The 26332-nt window shown below is 34.8% G+C and overlaps 1 protein-coding gene across 1 annotated transcript in view; it reads right to left on the bottom strand.

Annotated features, from left to right (window-relative positions):
- The window catches only part of GPC5 (glypican 5), a 1362542-nt gene that overhangs the window by 1298199 nt on the left and 38011 nt on the right, over positions 1 to 26332 (bottom strand). Inside the window, exon 2 of the mRNA XM_065896202.1 lies at positions 23292 to 23453. Within this exon, the coding sequence (XP_065752274.1) occupies positions 23292 to 23453 (162 nt within the window). The remainder of the gene's footprint in view (positions 1 to 23291; positions 23454 to 26332) is intronic.

Genomic DNA, 26332 nt, shown 5'->3' with positions numbered 1-26332 from the left:
ACTGATCCACAGACACACAAACATGAAATACACGCTGCAGCTCTCTGTCCCTGAGATTCTGTGGTTGCTTCTTACACAGTGATAACTGACTGATAAACAATACGCCTTTTTATCTTTATTTTTACATGCTTTTTCCCACATTAAAAAAAAAAGAAAACTTAACAGCAAGACATCTTTCTTACCAGAATGAAATCTCTCACAGAGGAATACCCGATGACAGCATAACATTACCTACTGAATGCATTTTTCTTCACTTCACGTTCAAGGTTATATACTTATATATGAAAGGTTTTCTTTCCAAAAGAAAATGAGTCCCAAAAGGGACCAAAATTTGGCTATTTATTAAGAAATTATTCAGAAAAAGCACAGGAGAGGAAGAAGATAAGAAACAAAGCAACAGCTGGGATGCACTTTATGCCATCTCATGTAATTTGGAAAAGAAGATGTAAATTACGATAAACTTTTCTAGACAGGAAAATTAAAGTAACTCTACTCCGAATATCTTAAGTTATAGTAATGTTCTTTATGTTTAATATTCTTTTGCTCTATGTGCCATTTCTTTGGTTCTTGATTTCCTGTTATTTATATGATATAAATTAAGGACATTAACTAGAGGATCAGTATATTATCCTTCTCATTGCCTTAAATGCTATAAACTTTAGTAGCAATGTTGCCCATAGTAATTATTCAATAAGTGTTTTATTAGTGAAAAATACCTTGTCAATCACATTTTATACTGTCTTTACTTCCTACTAGTACTGTTATCAAATTTTTTTCTTATTTAATACAAAAGTTTATCAACTATATCTGAAAACTGGCCCCACTAATCTAACAATGCTTGTCAATCATTCTTTTCCCTTGTCCTTTTTTTTCAGACTACAAATGAATTGTTAGAAATGGCCATCCTAATTATCTATGGACAAATTTTGCCTGTAAGTCAGAAACTGGCACAGTTTCTTTCTTATGTTATTTTCATTGTTTACATGAGCATAATCATATGTATCAGACTCTCAAAGGTAGCTGTGGACAGAGAGAGAGAAATTGACAGATTTCAGCACAACTCTTAAGGAAAAACTAGTCATATAATCACATGCAAAAATCTTTATCTCCTATCCTTATATAAGAGTGAAAAAATTGCACGTTACTATTCTAGTTTTCCTTCAGATGGATATTGATAAACCAAGTTAATATTCTGTAAAGACAAGAAAACATCATGAACATTTTTGGCACTGTATTCTTCCAATATCTTCTAACTGTACACATTGACCAAGGACTCTTGCCAAGAAGAAAACAGATTTATAAAGTACAAGATATGCAAAATATCTCCATCACAAATGACTTATTATATAAATTCTGCTGTTGAGAAATCTAGTTTACTTTACTGAAAAATCACGAGGGCATCAGCACTGATGCCCAGTACTACAGAAGCAAAGCTTTCAACAGTCCCTGCCCTCCCCACAGCCCACCCTGGGCATCTCAACTTCCAGCTTCCCCAAATACAATTCAATTTTAATATAAGCAACACGATTTTTAGAAGGAGGGATAAAACTGCAATATTCTTTCATGCAGAGTGAAGATCCAGTTAATGAGCAATAATTAATCAGAACAGCTTGCTTCAAACTACATTCTTATTGAGAATTATACGGAGTCTATAAAACTGATAGTCTAGAGAGCTCTAGGAAAAAAAAAAAAAATTTCTCCATGGTATCCTTGCTCAACTAACACTGCTAAGAAATGGAGCATCTTAACCTGAGAGGAGAGAAATAGCTGTCATAAACAGGTTCCTTACTATTCCTGGAGTATAAATAAAATTTTGAACTGCCTGTTTAAGCTCCTTTTCTTTGCTGCTAATATTCTGTTCTGAAGCTTTGTTGATGGATGCCAACTCTAAATATCACCTGTGGAGGAGATAAAACTCAAGTTTACAGTGAGGTGTATGACTGTGTCACGGCTAAGAAGATTTGGTACAACAATTTTACAACAGCCAAAATATATATATTCTTGCTTAATGTCAAATATATGGAAATAAAAATATACCAACCAAATCTCAATTACACTGAAAAAGAACAGTGAACCTTGTACTGTACCCTTACAAGGAAGCATTCTATAACCAACTTTGCTTACATTTCTCCTTCTAATAAAGACAATCCCTCCACTGTCTGACCCTACTTCTATTGCTGTGTTGACCCCTCTCCATTGTGATTACTTATTGTTTTCCTTAATAGAATATTAGAGTCAGGGAGGAAGGACCTACGTTTGCATGCTCCCTGTACTTTTAGCACCTCTCAGAATCTCAGGTCTGAAAGAAATATTCAACATATGCTCACTCAGTTGAATTCAACAGTGAAATCAAACTCTTCATTCTCCCATCTCTTCGCTTTGGTGAGCTCAATCACCAAACCACCTAACGTCAACCTGCAGAAAACATTTTCCACTTTGCTAAAAAGCAGCAAAACTCAGATTCTTCTCCTTAGTAAGCGATGATATTTATCAAAGCAGTTCAAAATATTTTAAAGGATATTACTATTCTAGGAAGAGCCATTTAAAATTGGAATTATTTTAAATATTAGCATACATATATTAAAGGGGATGGAAGAATAAAATTCAGAATTGTAAAGAACAACTCCAAGCAAATTCTACACTTACTAGACAAAAATATTTGAGATAATGGTGGGGAGATAGAGAAAACTTAAGAAGTATGAATAATATGCAAAGTGGGCAACTCTCCCACCAGATAATTTTTAGAAGGATGATTCTAACTCTTTATCATTTGACATGTATATACTCCTACGGTAATAATTTATATAGGCGTATCTTATAATACATTTTTGCCTAGTGCTTAGTGGATCAATTGTGGTTTACTACGAAAACTCAAATGACAAATAATGTGTTCAATAAATGGCTGTGGTGATAGTTGTGGTAGGAGCAGACACAACTGTATTAATAAGTAGTATTATTAATCTTACAAACACTCAGTAAATTCATTATTCCAACTGTCATCAATACTTCCATCAATAGTTTCAAATATCAGTTTGAGTCAATAAGACAAAAATATTTATGTATATATAAATAGCCTCACTATAAAAATAACATACATATTGACAATAACTAGGAATAAAATAAAAATTGAGTTCCCCCAACTAAGATATTTCTCTCTACCTAATTTACCAGGCCACTAGAAATGTTCTTAGTGCCATCAGCCTAGAAAGATATGTTACGTATGCAAAATATTATTGATACCTAATTGATACCTAATTGATACTTACTATATATCAATGACACTTATAAAGCCCTGTACATGTTAGTCCCTTATCAAGTCCTCATAACAACTCTTTTAGGTTAATATAGTTTTTATCTCCATTTTACAGATGAGGAAACTGAGGCACATAGACATTAGGTAAATTATCTAAGGTCACAAAATAAGAGTTAGAGTTAAGCCCAGAGGATGCAACCCCAGAGACCATACCTTAAGGTCTAGAGTGCAAAATAAAAGAAAAATCACCATCCAATCCATCTAAATATGACCCTGACTGACACCAAAAAACAAACAAACAAAAATCACATTAATTGAACATCAACCACAGATTAGGTACTATGCTGAAGAAATGTGTCTGAGTCTATTTAGACAGCTATCACAGAATACCATAAACTGGGTGGCTGATAAACGGCAGAAATTTACTTCTTACAGCTCTGGAGGCTGGGAAGTCCAAGATCAAGGAGCTAGCAAATTTGACCTTTGGTGAGGACTCACTTCCTGGTTCATAGGAGGACGTCTTCATGCTGCATCCTCATATGGCAGAAGGGGTGAGGGAGCTCCCTGGGACTTCTTTTATAAGGGCACTAATCCCATTCATCAGGGCTCCATCCTCATGACCTTATCATCTCCCAAAGGCCCCACCTCCTAATATTATCTCATTGGGGATTAGGTTTGAACATATGAATTTGGGGGAGACACAAACATTCATTCTATAGAAACATGGTTACCAATATAAGACATAAATTCTGTTCTTAAGAAAGTAACAATACTCGATGAATAGAGAATTCTGGGGACAGGACCTGCTAGTGAAGAAAGGATGCTGTGAAATGACTAAGAACTAATTTTGAATAGATGTAACAGAGATTATAGTGGACATTTAAAGCTATGAATATTCGATAACATTTTAAGTGGCAAGAAACTGCAAAGCACTGAAGAATTTTAAATTGCAGAATGACACATGAATATTATATTAAAATCTTAATCTGTTAAGTCACTGGGGATCAGCAGAGGAAAATGCTAAAGTAGTTAGTCCAGCCAAGAGGCTGTTGCAATAAAAAAAAAGAAAGTGTCAAGAGGAACAGGAAGAAAAAAGTAAATTTGAGAAGAAAAGCTCTATTTTAACTAACATGGAGAAGAAGAAATTTGAGTCATTGAAGTTCTCAGTCTGAGACTCAGGGTAAAAATGATGATACCATGCACAGAAATGGGAAGGATGGGATGAAAAGTTGTTTTTGAGAAAAGGATGAGAAATTTACATTCAAACATAATATTTAATGTGCTAGCAGGATATCCAGGTAGAAATATATATAGCAGGCAGCTGAGAGACAAGACTAGGTTAAGAATGAAACATTCAAAGAAACAAAAATAGAAAGAGGAAAGATAAAAAGAGTGAGGGAAAAATGATCTTAGAATCAGGATGAGGGTCCACAACAAGGTGCCAGATACAAGGTGATGACAGGACAGTTCTAAGGATGGAGCTGCAAATGAAATGAATTAGTAGTATTTCTTTTTCCCTAAGAGCACTCTTCATCAAACTGTTGGGCAGCATGAGAAATGAAGTGCCATGCTATTACCACTTGACATCATCTCTCTTAACTTCCAGACGTGCCCTGAAAAAGTATACCCCAGTAAGACTGCAACACAAATAAACCAGAGTGAACTAAATTAATGTTCCTAAGCTTTCCACCAAAGGTCCATTAATCTGTTTCACAGTAAGGATTAAATGTATTAAATGCATGAAAAGACTATATTTAAAGCTGAAATTATAATAAACACTCAGAGAGACAGTACCTTCAAACGAAAAAACAGCAGGTAGTTCATGATCACCAGGATAAGAGGCAACTCAAAGTAAAATTACACGTAACGCAGGAATGTTTAATGTGAAACCAGGTCCTGCCTCAAAGGGGTGATTGCTACAGAATTTCTTCTGCAAAACACTCAAATGAAGGATCAGTAAAGAAGAAATGTCCAAGCATACAGTCTCACAAAACACTCCACAACTAGCACCTTTAATCAAAAGATAATCTATTAAATATCACAACACTCCTTCAGTTCTTGTTTTGTTTTGTTTTTTTAGTGTAAGGTCATAGTTATCAGCACCTCATGGGAGCGATCAAAACTGGATTTGCAGACTTCTACAGTATGTTGACGATCACTTACAATAAAAATCAGAATGAGAAAGGGAAACTGTCTGAGAGGACCATTGAGCCAGGTAATACATTCAGTCTAATATATCCACACAGCAGGAACCAAATTAAAATGTAGATAGAATTCTAATATAGTCCAACTGTAAAGACTTGCTCCAGCAAACAGCTAATCCTGAAGATACAAAATTGGTTACATTAATTATTTTAGACATTTCTACATGTATAAACATGTAAGTTAAAATAGCATCAAGATCACAGTGTATGAGATAAAAAGGGCAAAACACACATAAGTTAGAACCACTCTCTTACCTGATGCAAGATCAGGTCATAAAATAATACTTACGTGATTCAAAAGAATGCAGATGATTTCAGTGGATCACAAATTATGTACTTAAATTCAATATGCCTTCTAATGGCATCTAAATTTTTCCTGAGAACAAAGCAGGTTGTAATCTGTTACTTTCCATCTTCCGTCTCCTGTCCAATTCTTTTTCCCCATTTCCTTTCCCAGCTGAGCTGTGATACCACTGTCAGTTTCAGCTGCTCTGGGAAGGAAAGGAAGATTCCTGTAGTAAAGAAGCACATTTCTGTAATTTCCAAGGGGCTTTTTGACAGAGATGGAGGGATCTTGTAGACAGGCCTTGCAGACAGCTGTCTGAAGGAAATCACTGTTCTGCTTCAGTTAAAAAAAAAAAAGAGGAAATAAAAAAGAGGAAGAAAAAAAGGAATGAAAGAAAAAAAGAAAGCATGTTCATGGATAAGGCACTAAGAAAACAGTTACAATGACATAATCAACCTACTACACTGTTAACCATCCTGGTCATGGCAACGTAATAATAAAACAACTGAAAAGATTAAGATAAGGGTAGATTCAAACCTAGGGTATTTATTTATTTTTCTGGAAAGATGAATCTGAATTTTTATATAAATAAGGTTTATAAAACCCTGAATGTAGTAAATTAGAAGAGGGTAACAGTGTTATTTAAACTTCTGAATAGAAAAGAAAAAGATGATAACCTTTGAAATTTGAGTGAAATTTTTCAACTATAGAATTTGCTATTTGAAGCAAATTTGTAAAACTGATCATAATTTTAACCATAAAAAAAGCTTAAATATTGAATAGCAGAGGTTTTATTGGCTAAATTTTCTAATAAAAATGTAATAAAGCTAGAAATAAATAATAAGAATCTGATCATATCTTCAAAATTTTGAAACATATTTGTGTTGGTTTCCTAGGGCTGCAATAATGAAGCACCACGAACTGGATGACTTAAACAACGGAAATTGATTGTCTCACAGTCTGAAGACTTAGAAGTCTGAGATCAAGTTGTTCTCAGGGCTGGATCCTTCTAGGGACTATGAGGGACAGTCTGTTTCATGCATCTCCTCTAGCTTCTGGGAGGCTCAGGCATTCCTTAGCTTGTAGATGGTGTGCTCCCATGTACATGTCTGTCTCTGTCAAAATTTGCCTTTTATATAGGACAACAGTCATATAGCATTGGGGTCCACGCTATTGACCTCATTTTAACTTAATAACCTCTATAAAGACGGTATTTCCAAATAAAGTCACATTCTGAAGTTAGGATTCCAACATTTCTTTAGGGAGGGAACACAATTCAACCTACATCAACATTCTTTAGGGTAGATTAAAGTTTCATACAATATGCGTTCTGTGCTCCCTGTGGGAGCATCAGTGAGCACAATTCCATGATATCAGGCCTGGCCTCAGGACTCGCTTTGACAGATGAGATGTGAGTGGAAGCAACATGTACCCCTTCTGAGCAGAGACGGGGAGCCAAGACCATCTTTCCCTTGGTCACTATGGCAACATCATCCCAGATAGGGCTGCTCCTTTAGCCCGAGCAGGAAAAGTCATCACCTACACATAAAGGACATGGAACCTCCTTGTGGATGTAAGCCACTAATATTTTGGGAGTAATTAAAACTACAGTAAACCTAGTCAAATCTATCCCAAAACCCTCTAGATTACCTCAAAGAAGAAAACCAAAGTAAAAAAAAAAAAAAAAAAAAAAGTAAAATTTCAGACTGTCTAAAACAAAATGAAAAGAACACTTCATAGTAAAATCTATGCGCTACAGCAAAGCTGTAACCAAAGGAAAATGCATCCCCTAAAATACATTCATTACCAAAGAAGAAAACTGTAAAAGTTCAAAGAAAGTAATAATCATCTTAAGAAATCAGAAACATATGAAAGAAAATTTTTTTAAAGTAGCAAGAGAGAGTTTTAAAAGACTAAAACAGACCTTATTAAAAACAAAAGGGTAAAGGATAACTAAATCTTAAAGAATGTTCTAGAAAAACAGTATCAACATAAACAAAACCCTTATTAGGACAGACGTCATGAGACAAAGAAAAGAAGCTAGAGAAAAGAGAAAGTGGGAGAGAAATGACAGCATAAAGAGGATGGAAATTTAAGAAAGGTAAGAAAGACAGAAGCAAAATTAGGAATGAGAAAGGACACAAACACAGACTCTTGGGAAATTAAATACTCTTCAAGCTTACTTCCCAACATTCCCAGCTCCCACACTTGGCTGTGGCCTTAGGGGAGTACTCGTGGGCCCTTTAACTCTCCAGACCTTCTTCTTCACTAGGGAGAGGAATCACCTGACCTTTGTTCTTCCCTTGATATCACCATTTTCAGAATTTCTTTCCCAATCTTCTTCCCCAGCAATGCACATCAGATGTCGTCTGTCTGAGATCTTATCTTATATCCTGAAAGGTATCTTTAAATCCTTAAAACACACTGAAAGGTAATCGTCTATTTCCAGCCATAGATTTTAAGCTTGTTGAAAGCAGTCATCATTTTCAGTCCTGTCTCTAGATGAAAGACAGGCGGCCCTCGTTTTGCACAGTTCTCTGGTAACTAAGATCAATGGAGCCACGTCAGTTAATGACCCGGCTCAGATGGGCATGAGTTTCAGTTACACAAAATTGTGCAAATCGAGGACTGCCTGAATACAGTTAAGTGCCCAGTATTTGACATATACTAAGTAAAATATTGACGAAGGAATGGATGGATTCTCTAGAGCAGCTTACACACAGACTTGGAGTTGAACAGAATTTTCAAAAAAAAAAAATTTACTAAAAATTAAGATAGAAATAAGGAAAATGAGGACAACATAAATCAGTCCCTGAGAGTATTCTCTTGCAAGACTCAACATTGATCCTGGGTTCCTTCTCTTCCTAATCCCACTCCAGTCATTCAGTTACCCAGTCTTGTTAAATTTTTCTTCTAAATATACTTAGAATTTCTTTCTCCCCTCCCCTATTCTCTATCAACATTAACAAAACTCACTCCTTTTTTTCTCTCATTCAGACTATTAAATAAACTAACTGGTCATACTACAACCAAAAGAAATCAGCCAAAATCTTAAATCAATATTTAATAAATATATACTAAAAAACAGTTTTAAAAACTTTTAACATATTTCAATTCTTGAAAGCATTTCAAACAAAGAGACATTGAAATTTGTCCTTACTGAAAAAAGCAAGAGAAGAACTGAGTAAACAGTGAGATCTCAAACAATGTTTATGATTTAACTTTTATTTAGTTTAACTCAAATTCTGGGAAGAAGCTTTTGATGAAGCTACCATATTTATCTGAATAAATTTATACTGCCTACTAGAATGCACTGAAATTGAGAGGGTCTATGATTAACAGCACTTAGATTTGATGGAATATTCAATAGATTCACAGAGGTGACTTATTTAATAAATTTTGCCTTAGGGAAAAAATTATAGAAAAGTTCTTTAAATGAAGGCAGAAAAGACAGAACCTGTGAAAATCTTTGGGTTGAAACATTTAGACATTTTAATACAAAAATATTACAATAATATTTCACCTATGGATACCCAACTGCTCAGCACAGTGTGTTGAATAGGAATTCCTTCCTCCATTGAACGGCTCTTGCACCTATCAAAAATCAATTGGGCATAATTTTGTGGGTCTATTCCGGGGCTCCTTAATCGGTTCTATGTGTCTATCCCTCTGCCAATGCCACACTTTCAATTAATGTAGCTATATAGTAAGTCTCATTGTCTGGTTGAGTGATTCCTCCCACTTCACTCTTCTTTGTCCAAGTTGTTTAAGCTATCTCAGGTCCTGTGCCTTTCCATATAAATTTTAGAAAAAGCCTGCATAGGTCACACAAAGTCTGCTAGGATTTTGATAAAAACTTATGTTAAACCGGGCTTCCCTGGTGGCACAGTGGTTGAGAGTCCGCCTGCCGATGCAGGGGACACGGGTTCGTGCCCCGGTCCAGGAAGATCCCACATGCCACGCAGCAGCTGGGCCCGTGAGCCATGGCCGCTGAGCCTGCGCATCCGGAGCCTGTGCTCCGCAATGGGAGAGGCCACAACAGTGAGAGGCCCGCGTACCGCAAAAAAAAAAAAAAATTATGTTAAACCTATAGAGTAATTTAGGTAAAAAGGTCATCTTTACTATGTTGAGTCTCCCAATTCATGAATATGGTATGTCTCTCCATTTATTCAGGTTCTTTGATTTTTTTTTCCATTAGCATTTTCAGCGTACAGATCCTGTACAAGTTTGGGAAGGTTTACACCTAAGAATTTCACTTTCTTTCACTTTCCTTCTTCCTAGCTATTCTTCACATCCCGCATATCTCTTAAAATGTATGAGGTTGGATGATACAATAGTTATACAATCATATTCCCTTAAGCAATCACTCTAATGTGCTTCATGTGAACTCTTTGATTTGTATGTGTTCCAGTAAAATATATACAATTGTTTGGTACATGTATTTTTAAGATACATATATGGTATTGTGCTACATACCTCATTCTCATTCTGCCCTTCTTCACTCTACCTTATGTTTTTAAAGTCTATTCCAGTCACTAGGTATGTATCCAGTTGATTATTCCTCATGATGCATACTATTCCATAACACATTTCTGTGTATTTTTCTTACCTTTCCCTCAATTACAGACACCCAGACTGCCTCAACTCCCAGCTATTACAACAAACACCACAATTAATATGCATTTATATGTCCCCAAATGTTCTCTAAAAAATTTTTATATATATATATATATATATATATATATATAAGCAGTAGAGAATCAGAAAGAAGAAAAAGAGGGAGAGAGAACACATATTTTTGCTAAGTGTTGTCAAACTGCTTTCCAGAATAGCTGCACCAGTGTAGGCCGATGATTATTAAATATATTCTTAATTTGCATTCGAAATATACAATCCCATTAAAATAACAAATACACTAAATATATTGCATAAGAGTTGCCAAATACAGAGATAATTTAATTTAAACCTACTATGAAGGTTCGTAATAAAAACAAATTAAGCAAATTGGCCTAGATCATCCTAAAGTATTGCCCTGAGACTACAGCTAGAAAGTAAGCATATTAAACCCAGATTTTAAAAAGCATAACATGAACAGAGAATTTATTGTTCCTTCTTAAACCGCAGGACACCTTTGTCCACCCCTCTGAGCCCTTTCCTAAATCACACTTTCCAGGGATTTAGTGTCCATCTCTCTCTATATTGTCTTTCCTCACATAAAGAGAAAACCCTCTAAAATGCCGCCCAGACAAGCAATAATGATATTTCACATTTCCAGCAGGTAGGAAGTACAACTATCAAATAGTTACATAATTTTATGGAACAATAATTAGCAACATTTGGACCAAAATAAAAATTATCTTAATGAACAGTACCCTCCAAAGTAGTTCAGTGAAATCTTAGATGAAACTTTTTGCCATATTCTACCAAGCACGAAACCTTTCACATTGCTCTGAAGACTATGCATTTACTTATTTATTCCATGCTGTTGTGAAAGGACCAATTTAAAGTTAGTGGCTCTATCTAAAAACTCACAAATGCATAATCTAAAGAAATGCCAAAGTAAACTGCATACATCCCCGAAAGTGATCCAAATGAATCTAGCAATATCAAAAATGTAAAGCCTTTCACATGTGAAGTTATTCTCATTTGGCAAAGGATACTAAGAAGATTAAGGCTTTCGTTAAGCCATTGAATAGTTTTCCATGGACTCTGTCGCTTTGCACCAAACGTTGGATTTTGGTGTTTATGTTAGTTTCTACTACAGTGAGAGTCAAAATATTACAATTTAATACCATTTAATGAAATTCGAAATTACATCTGATTACCAGCTGGGCAGTAAAAAGAGTTTGCTTTAAAATGTACCAGTTATTATTCACCAGATAATTTCTCTCAATGGCTTGTCTTTACCATTAGAGAGCATGTTTGGCCATAACCCCACACGCTTGCAATTTAACTCTTGGAAAGCCCATCAGGAGCAGGTCCAAGGAAGTCTGGATCACCAAGGCCCTTCTCCTTCCTGGCCACTGAGGCACTTCTGATAATGTGCCAATTGACTTTATGCAATTCCCCACTTACAGAAATTCCATTAGACAATTTTTACCCTGAGATGTTTTGCTGCCACTCAAATGTTAGGGAAAAAATATACACCACACATAAAGGAGGAAGGATAGCTACCATCTACTGAGTGCTTATTACATACCAGGCATGATACTAGTTACTTTACTGGAATTACCATGACCAATTCTTATTAATTGCAACCTAGAAGAAGGTACTATTATTATCCCCATCCTACAAGCAAGGAAATGAAAGCCTACATGCAGGTCTTGAGAGAGTATTCAAACTCAGGTTCTCTAACTCTAGAACCCTGTTCTTAAACCCTTAAGCATGTTGCCTATCTGATAACAATAACAAATGTTTGCCCATAACAAAGACCAATGTTTATTCTACTATAAAGTAGCTTCTGTTTATTCCTACTTATGGTAAAAAAATGAATATGCTTCATAAGTTAACATTCAAGTCAAGTTTACACCCTGAGGAGATGGAGTCAAAGAAATAGTACAAGAGGAAAATATTCTTCAAGGTGCAAAAGTTCAATTATCTTTGTTTATACTAAAGTTAGCCCACAGGCAGAATTACTCTGGCAAAAAAGAAACACAGCATAGCTATCCAACAATTACCTTTTATTTACTGTTATGACTTTCTGGATCTTAAGATGCTGTTTCAAGCCCTTTGCCTTCTGAATGAGAGCTATAGCATATATATCCCATTTATTGCTAGATATATTTTATGCTAAAAGCATGAAGATATGCATGGATAATTTCCCATCATGAACAGCTACATTGAGGAATGGCTATAAAATTTAAGTCCTCTATTTGCCTGAAGAAAGAGAGGTATCTTATTTTCCATTATATCTTACCACTTTACCAATTAAATATTATGGACGATTGTTTAATATTTTAATCTTAATCTGCTCTTCCCCCAAGGCTATAGAGGGAAAAAAAGCTTAACTATTAAGAAAATTCTCACAGTTTTAATAAACTGTACTTTATAATTTACAATGAATTATTATATTATTTAAAATTTCAAATTAGACAATAATCCACTTATATGAACTGTAAGTATTTCTAATTCGTTAAGAGATGATATAATAAAAAGACATTATTGAAATGATTGATAATTATTGATATTGTTTGGTAAACAGAACTTAGTTCATTTTTATTTATATAAAAATGTAAAATGTGCTCTTGGTGTTCTAAGAATTACCACCAAGACTTCAAATTTGAGTCTTAAGGGACTTAAGCTCATCACAGAACCTTACTTGCTGAGTTATTGACAAAGATTTTATTTTCAATTTTATATAACCATGTTATACTTTTTATAATTAAAATAAGTTTAAAATAAATTTTTCATACATAAACTCATGATTTCGCCCATAATTTCTATTATGCAACTTTATTCTAAATACTTTGTCTCACTACATGCTTTCTCCAGTCCATTCTCAAAGTTTGTTTACAAATTTAATTCAAGTCAATCTTACTTATTTGTGTGTTATTCATTTCTTTATAAAGCCCTTCACTTTAAATTATGCTAAGTATTGAAAATAGGTTTCATTGGATAGAATCATGAGTTATTCTATCAAAATTAATTTTATTTTCATACTTAGATATATGTTATTGAAACAACATCTCTTTGTCTGTTTGACTTACTTCACTCAGTATGACAATCTCTAGGTCCATGTTGCTGCAAATGGCATTATTTTGTTCTCTTTTAAGGCTGAGTAATATCGCATTGTATATTATATTGCTTATATGTGGAATCTTAAAAAAGGCTACAAATGAACTCATCTACAAAACAGAAATAGAGTCACAGATGTAGAAAATAAACTTATGGTTCCCAGGGGTAAGGGGGAGTAGGGATAAACTGGAAGATTGGGATTGACACATACACACTACTATATATAAAATAGATAACTCATAAGGACCTACTGTATAGCACAGGGAACTCTACTCAATACTCTGTAATGGCCTATATGGGAAAAGAATCCAAAAAGAGTGGATATATGTATATGTATAACTGATTCACTTTGCTGTACAGCAGAAACTAACAACATTGTAAATCAACTATACCCCAATTTAAAAAAAAAAAAGAAAGAAAGAAACATCTCTACTACTTTACAGAGCTGGGCCGTAGGGAGGAGCTGGATGTCGCCTGGCTCTTCCACACCATTACTCTTGTCAATGATCAGCCTCCTCCAATATGTTTATGGCGTAGATTGTGGTGATGGTTTCACAGGTGTATACTTATCTCCAAATTGTTTGTATCAAGTTTTATACAGGAAATACAGCTTTTTGTTATCAATCATATCTCAACAAAGTGGTTTTAAAAAAAATATTTAAAAATTAGAGCTTCCCTGGTGGCGCAGTGGTTGAGAGTCCACCTGCCGATGCAGGGGACACGGGTTCGTGCCTCGGTCCGGGAAGAGCCCACATGCCGTGGAGCGGCTGGGCCCGTGAGCCATGGCCGCTGAGCTTTCCCATTTGGGCCGCTTTCCCAAATGGGCCGCTTTCCCATTTCCCACCACAGCTATTTAAAACTTCACCACCATACACACACTTCCTATTCCATTTCACACCATCCCCTAGAGCTCCAGCAGGGTTCACTGTCCCTAAGCACATTGCCATAGAGGGTGATCACTCCCAAACTTGGGGTTCAACCAGTAAGGCAGAGGAAAAACAAAAGGTTTTCATGTGGCATATGCCACACAACAACCATAGTGAGACACAAATTAATATCTCACGATAAACTACTACTTATGAGGTAGTACGCAAATTGTGAAAAGACACATTGTTGAGTTTTAAAATAATTTCTTTAATATTTTAATAATGCCAATATTTTATCTTTCTTGTAAAAATAATGTAAATAAATTGATCATTAAATCATAGTATTACCTAGCTTAGATAAAATTTTGTAGGGCCTTAAAATACATTGGACATTTAATAGAGACAAATCACCCTTCATGAAACTAAATATGTTGACTCAAAAATAGCTATTAAAAAAATGATCTATCAAAAGAGCTGGTAAGTGCATCAAGGATATATTTCAACAGAATTTGTTAATGAAATTTATAATCAGTAAAAACATATAATGAAATTATTACTTTTACTGTAATTGTATTCTTCACATTATATAAATTTAGATATATTCAAAGGATCCCTCAATCTTTACCTTTCTACCAGCCTCTTATAAACAGGGAAATACTTTCAATATTAAAACTGCTTACTGCTAGAAATATTAATTCCAAGACACACACTGACAAAATATATTAGCTGACATCATCAAAAAAAATCCATATTCAGATGTTAAATGCACAAAGCTAATCTGGGGGTGGGGGAAAGCATGAATTTCACTTTTAATATCATGTACATTTTAGATTACATTATCAACATAATGAAAAAGTTTGTTCATGGAGTAAAAGGTTTTTAAAAGAATTCATAAATATTACATTACAAAGTGAGTGTCAACCACACATTAGTGACATCACAAGTTTCCCTTGAAGTCTACTGCCACACAATATTTAGAAAAATTTGATATTAATTCAGCTTATTTTCTTTTTTCTATATTTAGTTATAAGAAAAATATTTTAAAGAAAACATATTTTGAATCTTCTAAAAATGCCTGATTAACTTTAATAGCCTATTACTACTTTTGGAAGTAAACACTTCTAAGATAAATGAGCTCTGTTTCAAAAGTAGTTAATAATTAATTGTTTCTTTCTTTCCATAGATTACTAACGCTATCAACATTAACATTTGAAAATATAAAACAGACTCAATTTAAATACTAGGGAAAAAAAGATTATATACCTTGCCTACACTTTATAAAAGGTCACTGTATTTTGCATGAATGTGGGATTTAGGAAATTCATTGTTTCTAAAATATCTAATAGACAATAGGTTGATCAACAAGTACTAAGTTTAGAGAGTAGTATGGTGCTTAGCAGGGGCTGGAGGGCAGAGAAATGACCCTGGACAAAGAATACAAACTTCTAGTTACAAAATGATTACGTTCTGGGGATATAATGAACCTCACTGTGATTACAGTTAACAGTACTGTAGTATATACTTGAAAGTTGCTGAAAGAGTAGATCTTAAATGTTCTTGCTGCAAAAAAGAACTGGTAATTATGTGACTTGATGGAGGTGTCAGCTAACACCACAGTGGTACCCATGTTGCGATACGTAAGAGTATCCAATCAATGGGTTGTACGTCTTACATTTACACAATATCAATTATATCTCAATAAAGCTGGGGAAATTTTTAACATAAAAAGATAAAAGCTTTTTTAACCTAAAACAAAAGTATTTCTTTAAATGCACCCTCAGAGCCACATGACAGTTGCTATTTCCATGCTCATATAATAAATGTAAGGAACCAGAAGATCCCCTCATCTCACCATCTGAGAAGAGCAGAGTACCACACAAGGAAGTGGGAGACACGAGGGCCAGAGAGAATGATGTGAGGATGGTAGTTCCAAGGATTGATGGTGGAGGGTGGGCTAGAAAACACTTGCAAACACAGGAATCCGTGTTCAATTTGAAATTATTTGTGATTTTTAGATTTCACCTTCCTTTATCACCATCATCTCATAAAATTTATTTTATACATACAACTTAGGTTAATGTGTGTACATGTATGTGTGTGTCTATGGAGTGGTAATTAAGAAAAAATTTTTCATATGAAATTAATATGATAGAAAAGAGACACAAAAGCAAATGAAAGAAAGCAGGGAAGCAGAGGCAGTAGTAACCATGAGACTGCAGACTGTGGAAATGTGCAGAAAACTTCTGGAGAGCTTGAATTGCCATAGAATATGGAAAGAAATTTGAATTATTTTAGCTAAAACTTTAAGACGTGGCAATATCTGTACCTAGAAGAAAATTTTTAATACATACAGAAACACAACATGGTACATATCTCCTAAGTGTGTATACAGATTCACAAGACATATTCATAAGAGAAAATAAAGAACACGCAAAATAAAGAAGTATTTTTGGAAAGACATTCAGACACCCCAGTAATTAGGAAACTGCACGTTTCGAAAACAAGATACCATTTCACATCTATCAGTTCATCAAATTTTATTTTAAAACTCTATTTTAATTAAAAAATACTTTTAGAATTTTTTTTAAATTCTGACAATAATTTCAGAATTATTGGGAAGTGTTGGGAAGGATGTGGAATAAGGACAAAGCACACCAACTGCTTGTGCGAGTTTAAATAGGTTCAGCTCCTTAGAAGAGTAATTCTGCAAAATATCTGGTCAAGTGGACGAGGTCACAGCCTATAAGCCACAATTTCACTTCTACATATAAACCCTAGAGAAACACATGCCCTCGGAGACATGAACAAGAATGTTTGTTGCAGCACTACAAGTGCAAATATAAGTTGGGAATTATTAAAATGTCCATCACAGGGAGGGTAAATAAATGCCACATATCTATAAAAAGAACTTGTATAAATCAATTCACACAGATGAATCAGAGATAGGGGGACAGATAAATCTCAAAAACATAGCTAGTTGTAACCTCCCACATGTCCTGGCCTTTACTCAATACATAGTTACCTTTTAAGAATCATCCCTTGTGATCCCTCACGTAAAAGTAAGATTAAACTAATATGAAGATGACAAAATGATAAAGACCCTGATGAAATGCCAACTCACCTTCTAGGCAATAAATACACAGTTCTCACATTGAAAAGATTTAACTGAAAACGGGCTTCCCTGGTGGCGCAGTGGTTGAGAATCTGCCTGCTAATACAGGGGACACGGGTTCAAGCCCTGGTCTGGAAGGATTCCACATGCCGTGGAGCAACTGGGCCCGTGAGCCACAACTACTGAGCCTGCACATCTGGAGCCTGCGCTCCACGACAAGAGAGGCCGCGATAGTGAGAGGCCCGCGCACCGCAATGAAGAGTGGCCCCAACTCGCCACAACTAGAGAAAGCCCTCACACAGAAACGAAGACCCAACACAGCAAAAATAAATTAATTTATTAATTTAAAAGAAAAAAAAAGAAATAGAAAAGCCTGATTGTGCCAAAATAATTAAGAGAAAGGTACAACTTTAAAAAAAAAAAGACTTAACTGAAAATATATTTAATATAAAATCAAGAAAGAATTGTTTAGCCTACCATAAGCAGGTTATTGTGCTTTCTAGGTAAGATTATCATAGCAATAGGTGATATTATCATAAACTATCAACAGTCAGAATTAAAACAACTGAAAGTTTACTTCCTAAAACTTAAAAAAGAAATATGGCAAACTAACCTCTTAGTTCTACACTTCAATGTGTTTCCACACTTAGTTCTACGCTTTTCAATTTTTTTGCTTCATGCAAAGCAAGCTTTATTTCCAGCTGAAGAGTAATTTAAGCTCTGGAATTTGCATCTAGAATATATTAAAATTAGTCATTTTCATAATTAATAGCAGCTTGCTGACACGGATTCAAAAGAAAAAATTTTTAACATTTCAGAGATACAGGACAGTTGGATAAAGACCAATTGCACTGGTGGCTGCTGTGTGAGATAACACACTAAACCACGCGCTGCTTCAAACCAAGGGGAAAATGCAATCACATTCAGAATACACCGCCGACAGAAGCATTATAACGTGCTCCTTCCTGGTTACTGGGAGCCGGGGGTGGGAGGGGTACGCCATGAAGCTTGTGGGATCTTGAACCCAGGCCCTTGGCAGTGAAAGTGCTGAGTCCTAACCACTGGACGGCCAGGGACTTCCCTCCTTCCTAGCTTATAAAATCAGTAAACAAATGTTGGCATATCAGAAGCCTGAAGGAGCCAATAAAAGTAAAATAGCTTGAAAATTTGGGCAAGGTACCATCTAAGCACCTGGCAGTGCCAGCACTTAGTAGGTACTCAACAGAGATATGAAATGCATGAAGGGAAGGGAAGGATGAAGGGGGAGAGGGAGAGCAGAACTCTTTCATTTTATTTCAGAACCAGCTTCCTGCTAAGAATCATTCTTCCATTCATTCATTTATCCATGTATTCATGCAGTTCAGTTAATTACATTTACTGCGTATCTGTTCTAGGTCTAGAGAAAGGGAAAAGCCAACACGTCTCCTCAACACTGCCAGTCTAAGGCTACCTGTTCTCTTACCCTTGGGCCTTTGATCAGGTAATTCTCAGTGTTAGAAATAACACTGTTCCTTTATCCTTGCACATAATGCTCTTCCAAGGAATAATTTTAAATATTGTTCACCTCTGTAAAGCATAACAAAAGTGAACAAAATAAGATTAATGTACTCCAGGCTTACTATTGTAACATTTATATAAATCTACTCATCTCATACATTAAGATATTCAAATATTCACTACATCCTTGTGCCTTCGACTATATGTATGTGGATATGTACATACATTTTACACCGGTTTTACAGTAGCTATACACTAGCTATACACTTCACAGTAGGTAATATCTGTTAGTGTAAAAGAGGACAATACTTTAATTACATTCACATTCTCACTCTTAATTTACCTGCTTTTTAAACAAAGATATTTAATTTTGAACACATTCCTATATTTCATTAAAAATAGGAATGTAATTTTTATTAAAGTCCTAAATCTAACATTTCAACCCAAGAGGACAAGCTTACCAATCTTTCAAGTACTTTTAATCAAGAATGAACATTTAATTAGCCCAGAAAATGAAATCGTCAACAAAAATATTAACTCCTTCTTGTTCTAGATATCGTTCATCACTGAGTCTTTTGTGATAATGCACTTTTTAAATGCCATATAAAAAACTGGAAACTTCCAGAATAAAGACTTAGTATATACCATATATTTTAGAAATATGTGAGCTATTTGAAGATGAGAGAAATAGGAAAAGATCTCTAAGGAAAGATAAAACTTCTTAACCTTATCTTTATAACGTTTAAACAAAAGATAAGCTTCTGTATTCTCCCAAATATTCCTGCAGTTTATTTTTGAAAATTATCCTGAAAATTTTGTACAGTTTTAAATTAAACAAAAACTAAGCCCTATTCTCTTATTTAAACAGAGATTTTAAAACTGACAAATTTGAAAGCTGGGTAACAGTTGCTTTTTTTACAGTGGTTGACACATCCTCTGTCAACCTCCTTTATTTCCTCATGAGTCACACCAAACTTTAGTGTATAAATAAATAAAACATTTATAAAAAATATTTGCAAAATGTGTTTTTTCTTTTTTAAAGTATGATCTCTATTTTTATTTATTTTTTATACAACAGGTTCTTATTAGTTATCTATCTTATACATATTAGTGTATACATGTCAATCCCAATCTCCCAATTCATCCCACCACCACCACCCCCTACCCCCCTGCAAAAGGTTTTCAAGGCAGGCAATCCCACACTCATAAAGTGGCTGAAGGGAAACAAACTCTTTCGCATTATTGCAGGCTGCCCACTTTATTCATGAACGTAATCAAGCCCCTGAAAATGAAGAGCAGTTGTTGTCTGCACTGTGACGAAGCCAGCAGTCTCTGTGCAAACAGCACCACTAATTTATGAAGAGCAACAGACACAGGGATACCCGCTTGCTCCTTTCATCTTATCAAAGGCTGTATGCTACGTGAATGACAACCCACAGGACACACTGAACCCCAGGTCGTACTTATGGGTTCTTCCAAAACCATATCTTTGTTTGCCTGTTTTATTTTCAGGAAACCTATAACAAATACCTTAACTGAAAAAAGTAGAATTATCCCAGTAAGGAGGCTGATTCCAGCCCCAGTGATATTACCTTCCAGGGCTAAATTCCAGAGCTGAATGTGGGCTGTACGTGGAATAACCTTATGTCTTCTGGTACCAGCTGCTGGCACTGTCTCCTCTCTTCGGAGCAATCCCAGCCTCCCTGCCTTCATCTTACAGTCGTGTGGGGTCCGCTACACCCACACACCCAAGTGATCATCCCCACCAGTCATATCCAAAGGTTTACTTCAAAAACATGCTCCCAAGGAACCCCATAAGATCTATGAGAGAAGGGACCAGACTACATCCCAGTCCGAAGTCTTTTATAACCCACAATATGGCTAAAAGGACAGGGTAGTACTGCTGAAGTAGGAAATAGAAGTGAAATATTAAAAAATAAAAAGATCAAAATGTAGCACATCTACTTACATGACTTAAGCAGTGAAATGATTTCCTCCATTAAATTGCTCTCAAGCAGACTAAGTTTCCCACTAAAATGTATTAGCTTCTTTCTTCTTAGGAAACACAAAGGCTGATTTGCGTTCAGACATTTTCATTACATAGAAACTGGACAGAGGGCTTTACTTATTGATAAAGTAGCCTGTTCAGTTATGATACAGCAAATGTGATCTCTCAAATGGCTTTTAGCACATATATTTAGCTTGTTTTTATGGAACTAAGCCTAAAGCTACTTATTCTATACATTAAATTAAAAGCAGGTATTCTTCTTGTAAGAGAATTTGTTCCAGTAAAGTTAGTCTTTAGGAAATTTCTTCTAAAGCTGTCTTGCCTTCTCATGATTCTTAAATAAAATTGACAGGTCACAAAGGGAGAACGTGACAATTTATTATAACAAATTATATTTATGAAAGGCCCTTTTTTCACTTTTGTAATTGATACTTAAATACACAGCAAAACTCACCCTATTAAATATAGCAGGTGCAATTTACTAAACAAAAAATAACAAAAGTTATACATAATATTAACTGACACTCCAGTAGAGATAATCTCATGTCCTTATACTACTGATCAGTTGTCGCCAAACTTTTAGCAATATCACCAAAAGTTTTCAGCAGCCTAAACCCATGTTAAAAGTCTAAACATTCCAGGTTTTAGATTTCTCCCAACCTTTTGAATTTAATGTGCTCTATCTTGATCAATTTATCCGACAATATGTGAAAAGGTTTTTAGAGTATACTTGAAGACAGAAGAAAATGTTCAACTACCATTCATTGAGTCCCTATGTGATCGTAACTGCTGGTACTTTCTTTCACCTACATGGTTAACACTGCTCTCCAAAAAGGTAGGTTTGATTTGTCATGATCTTCTTCGGCCATGCCTTCTTACTTGGAGGGATTTAGTTTTGACATTAAAAGATGAGAAATCATAATGAAGCTTCCCTGTTCAAAAATCTTTAATGAGTCTCTCAAACTCAAGTTGATGTTTCAGGTCTTCTTTCACGTGAGTCCAACTTACCTTTTCAAGCATATGGTCCGCAATTCCCATCCACATCTCCCTGTTCTGGTAAGGTTGATTTATTCACTGCCCCCTTTATCTCTAAACTGTATTTTCCATATTGTACACACTATCGTTTTCATAAGAAAAAATCATTACATCACTTTCTGTGGGTGGTTAATATCTTCTAGTTCAGTCAGTTCAAGCCACCAAGCTTTGCTTAAAAGGCATATCAATATATTTGCCTCCAACAATTTCACATGAATAAATTCCATAACATAAATAATGTTGTTTTCTAAGACATCTAAAAATATTACTGGATTAAAACATCTTCAAATCTGACATGTCACAATTTCTATAAAAAAATCATCAATTCATCATGAACTACATTTTAATTCAACTTAAGTTCTGTCCTGATTTATTATATTTATTTTATTTAATAAGTATAGTTTTAAAAATTAATCAGCTTTGTGATTTAGTTCTGTATGTAAACAAAGCACAAATTATTTAAATAGATTGACATTAATATACTTATTTAAAAGGAATACTAGCAGAAGTTATATTTTGCATTGAACAAAAGCAATAATTTTGTTTGAAAAGCAGTGTAATCTAAAGATTTTCATTCTAATAATATATAGAATAGCTAATGCTTTATAAAAGGAAAAATAAATTAAGCTATTTTATTGTAGCAATAAGGAATTGTACAGAGGAGATGACTAAAATAAGAAAAAGATCACCTGTTTTCCAATGTGTATTGTAATTTTATAACCCATTGATTTTATTTCTGAATATATTGTTTGAATTAAGGTTGAGTTCTGGTCGTAGCTGACCCTTAAACACCCAATTAATATTTCCTATTTTACTATTTATCAGACTTGTCTACCCTTCGATATATCACACTGGTGTTCTTAGGAAAATCACATGAAGTACTAGAGGAAAAAATTAGACAAATATGTTTTTAATTATATTTTTGAAAATGAATCTATCATTACCCAGTTAAAAGTGATGAGACTTTGTTTTATAGACAATTTAATAAAATCTAATAATCATGTCTGTTCATACTGAAGTAAAACCATGGGTCAGAGTATTGCAGGATTTGGCAGAACCCCCAGAAAGGCATAAATTTCACTAACATTACAGACTCCCTACTCTAAGTCAATTTATATGCCCCAGAATAACCTCAGAAACAAGCTGTGAAGGTCAGAAAAAGCTAAAACCTCATTTTATACCAGAATAATATGCAAAGACAAAGAAGTAAACCTAGACAAATTTACCAGTATAATAATAACAATAGGTAAATTACATAGCAAGATTTATGTTCAGTTTCAGAAATGATACATTTACCTTGAAAGGCAGCTGTGTTTCGAGATATCAGAAACTTTAATGTAGAGCTGGATGTTTGAAGCACCTGCTGCATATCTTGGCGAGCTATGATTTGATAACTTTCCTCCATCTTCCTGGTGCAACATGCAGGGTTTTTGGCTATGCAAACCTGAAGATCAGGCCCTGGAATACATAGAATATTTTTCATAATAATTACCTGTTCATTTAACAAACATTACATGTTACGTATCAGACATTAATGATCAGCACTGCACATTACAGGTTCATGTTCTATATGCCCACCAGAAAAATGATACCAGTGGGTTGACACCAGCCTTAGGATACCCTGGATCCCACAGGAAGCTGTGTCAGAAACTGGCCCCATCCACCAGCAGGCAAAAAACACAAACAAAGGAAGGTTAAAAAATATGCTACCAAACAACAAATGGATCACTGAGGAAATCAAAGAAGAAATCAAAAAATACCTAGAGACAAATGAAAATAAAAACACAACAATCTAAAATCTATAGGATGCAACAGAAGAAGTTCTAAGAGTGAAGTTTATAGCAATACAAGCTTACTTCAGGAAAAAAAAAATCTCAAAAGCACAACCAAACCTTATACCTAAAAGAACTAGAAAAATAAGAACAATGACAACAATAACAACAAAATATTAGTAGAAGGAAAGAAATCATAAAGCAGAAATAAATGAAAGAGAGAATTTGAAAAAACTAAAAAACAGTAGAAAAGATCAATGAAACTAAGAGCTGATTCTTTGAAAAGACAGACAAAATTGATAAACCATTAGCCAGACTCATCAAAAAAGAAAGAGGGCCCAAATTAATAAAATTAGAAATGAAAAAGGAGAAGTTACAACTGACACCACAGACATACAAAGGGTCACAAGAGATTACTACAAATAATTATAGCCCAATAAAATGCGCAAGCTAAAAGAAATGGATAAATTTCTAGAAATGCACAATATCCCAAGACTGAACCAGGAAGAAACAGAAAATATAAACAGTCTAACTACCAGTAATGAAAGTGAATCAGTAATAAAGAAAAAAAAAAAAAAGTCCAGGACCAGATGGCTTCACAGGTGAATTCTACCAAACATTTAGAGAAGAGTTAATACCTATCTTTCTCAAACTATTCCAAAATATTGCAGAGAAAGGAAGCTTTGGAACTCATTCTACAAACACAGCATCACTCTGATACAAAAACCAGGCAAAGGTATCACAAAAAGAAAATTACAGGGCTTCCCTGGTGGCGCAGTGGTTGAGAGTCTGCCTGCTGATGCAGGGGACACGGGTTCGTGCCCTTGTCCGGGAAGACCCACATGCCGTGGAGCGGCTGGGCCTGTGAGCCATGGCCACTGAGCCTGCGCATCCGGAGCCTGTGCTCCGCAACAGGAGAGGCCACAACAGTGAGACAGGCCCACGCACCGCAAAAAAAAAAGAAAGAAAGAAAATTACAGGTGAATGTTACAGATGAAAATAGATGCAAAAATCCTCAACAAGGTATTAGCAAACCAAATTTTCAATATTATATTAAAAAACTCATACATCATGATCAAGTGTAATTTATCCCAGTGATGAATGGATGGTTCAATATCCCCAATCAGTGTGATAACCACATTAACAAATTGAAGAATAAAAATTATATGATCATCTCAATAGATACAGAAAAAGCTTTTGACAAAATTCAACATCCATTTATGATAAAAACACTCCAGAAAGTGGGCAGAGAGGAAACATATTTCAACATAGTAAAAGCCATATATGACAAACCCAAGCTAACATAATACTCAGTGGTGAGAAACTAAAAGCATTTCTTCTACGATCAGGTACAAGAAAAGGATATCCACTCTTGCCACTTTTATTCAACAAAGTGTTGGAACTCCTAGCCACAACAGCAGACAAGAAAAAGAAACAAAAGGAGTCCAAACTGGAAAGGAAGAAGTAAAACTGTCACTGTATGCAAATGACATGATACTATACATAGAAAATCCTCAAGACACCATCAAAAACCTACTAGAGCTCATCAATGAATTCAGTAAATTTGCAGGATACAAAATTAATATACAGAAATCTGTTGCATTTCTATACACTAACAATGAACTATCAGAAAGAGAAATTAAGGAAATAATTTCATTTACAATCACATCCAAAAGAATAAAATATCTAGGAATAAACCTACCTAAGGAGGTAAAAGACCTGTACTCAGAAAACTATAAGACACTGATGAAAGAAATTGAAGACAACATAAACATACAGAAACATATACCATGTTCACTGATTAGGAGAATTAATATTATTAAAATGACCATACTACCCAAGGCTATCTACAGATTCAGTGCAATCCGTATCAAAATACCAAGAGCATTTTTCACAGAACTAGAACACATAATTTTAAAATTTGTGTGGAAACACAGAAGTCCCTGAATAGCCAAAACAATCTTGAGAAAGAAGAACAGATCTGAAGGAATCATGCTCCCTGATTTCAAACTATACTACAAAGCTACAGTAATCAAAACAGTATCGTACTGGCACAAAAACACATACATATATCAATGGAACAGAATAGAGAGTACAGAAATGAACCCACACTTACATGGGCAATTAATTTATGACAAAGGAGGCAAGAATATACAATGGGGAAAAGACAGCCTCTTCAATAATGGTGTTGGAAAAACTGGACAGCGACACACAAAAGAATCAAACTGGCTACCCTCTCACACCATGCACAAAAATAAATTCCAAATGGGTTAAATACCTAAATATACGGCCCAAAACCATAAAGTTTCTAGAAGAAAACATAGACGGTAAGTTCTTTGATATCTATCTTAGAAATATTTTGTTGGGTATGTCTCCTCAGGCAAGGGAAACAAAAACAAAATAAATAAATGAGCCTATGCCAAATTGAAAAGCTTCTGCACAGCAGAGGAAACTACCGACAAAGTGAAAAGGCCACCCACTGAACAGGAGAAGATATTTGTAACTGATATATCCAATAGGGGTTAATATCTAAAATCTTCAAAGAACCCATACAACTCAATATCA

The sequence above is a fragment of the Phocoena phocoena genome, chromosome 18 (assembly GCF_963924675.1).
Source record: "Phocoena phocoena chromosome 18, mPhoPho1.1, whole genome shotgun sequence".
NCBI lineage: Eukaryota > Metazoa > Chordata > Mammalia > Artiodactyla > Phocoenidae > Phocoena > Phocoena phocoena.
The sequence above is the reverse complement of the archived record's forward strand: the minus strand, read 5'-3'. Positions and strand labels throughout refer to the sequence as shown.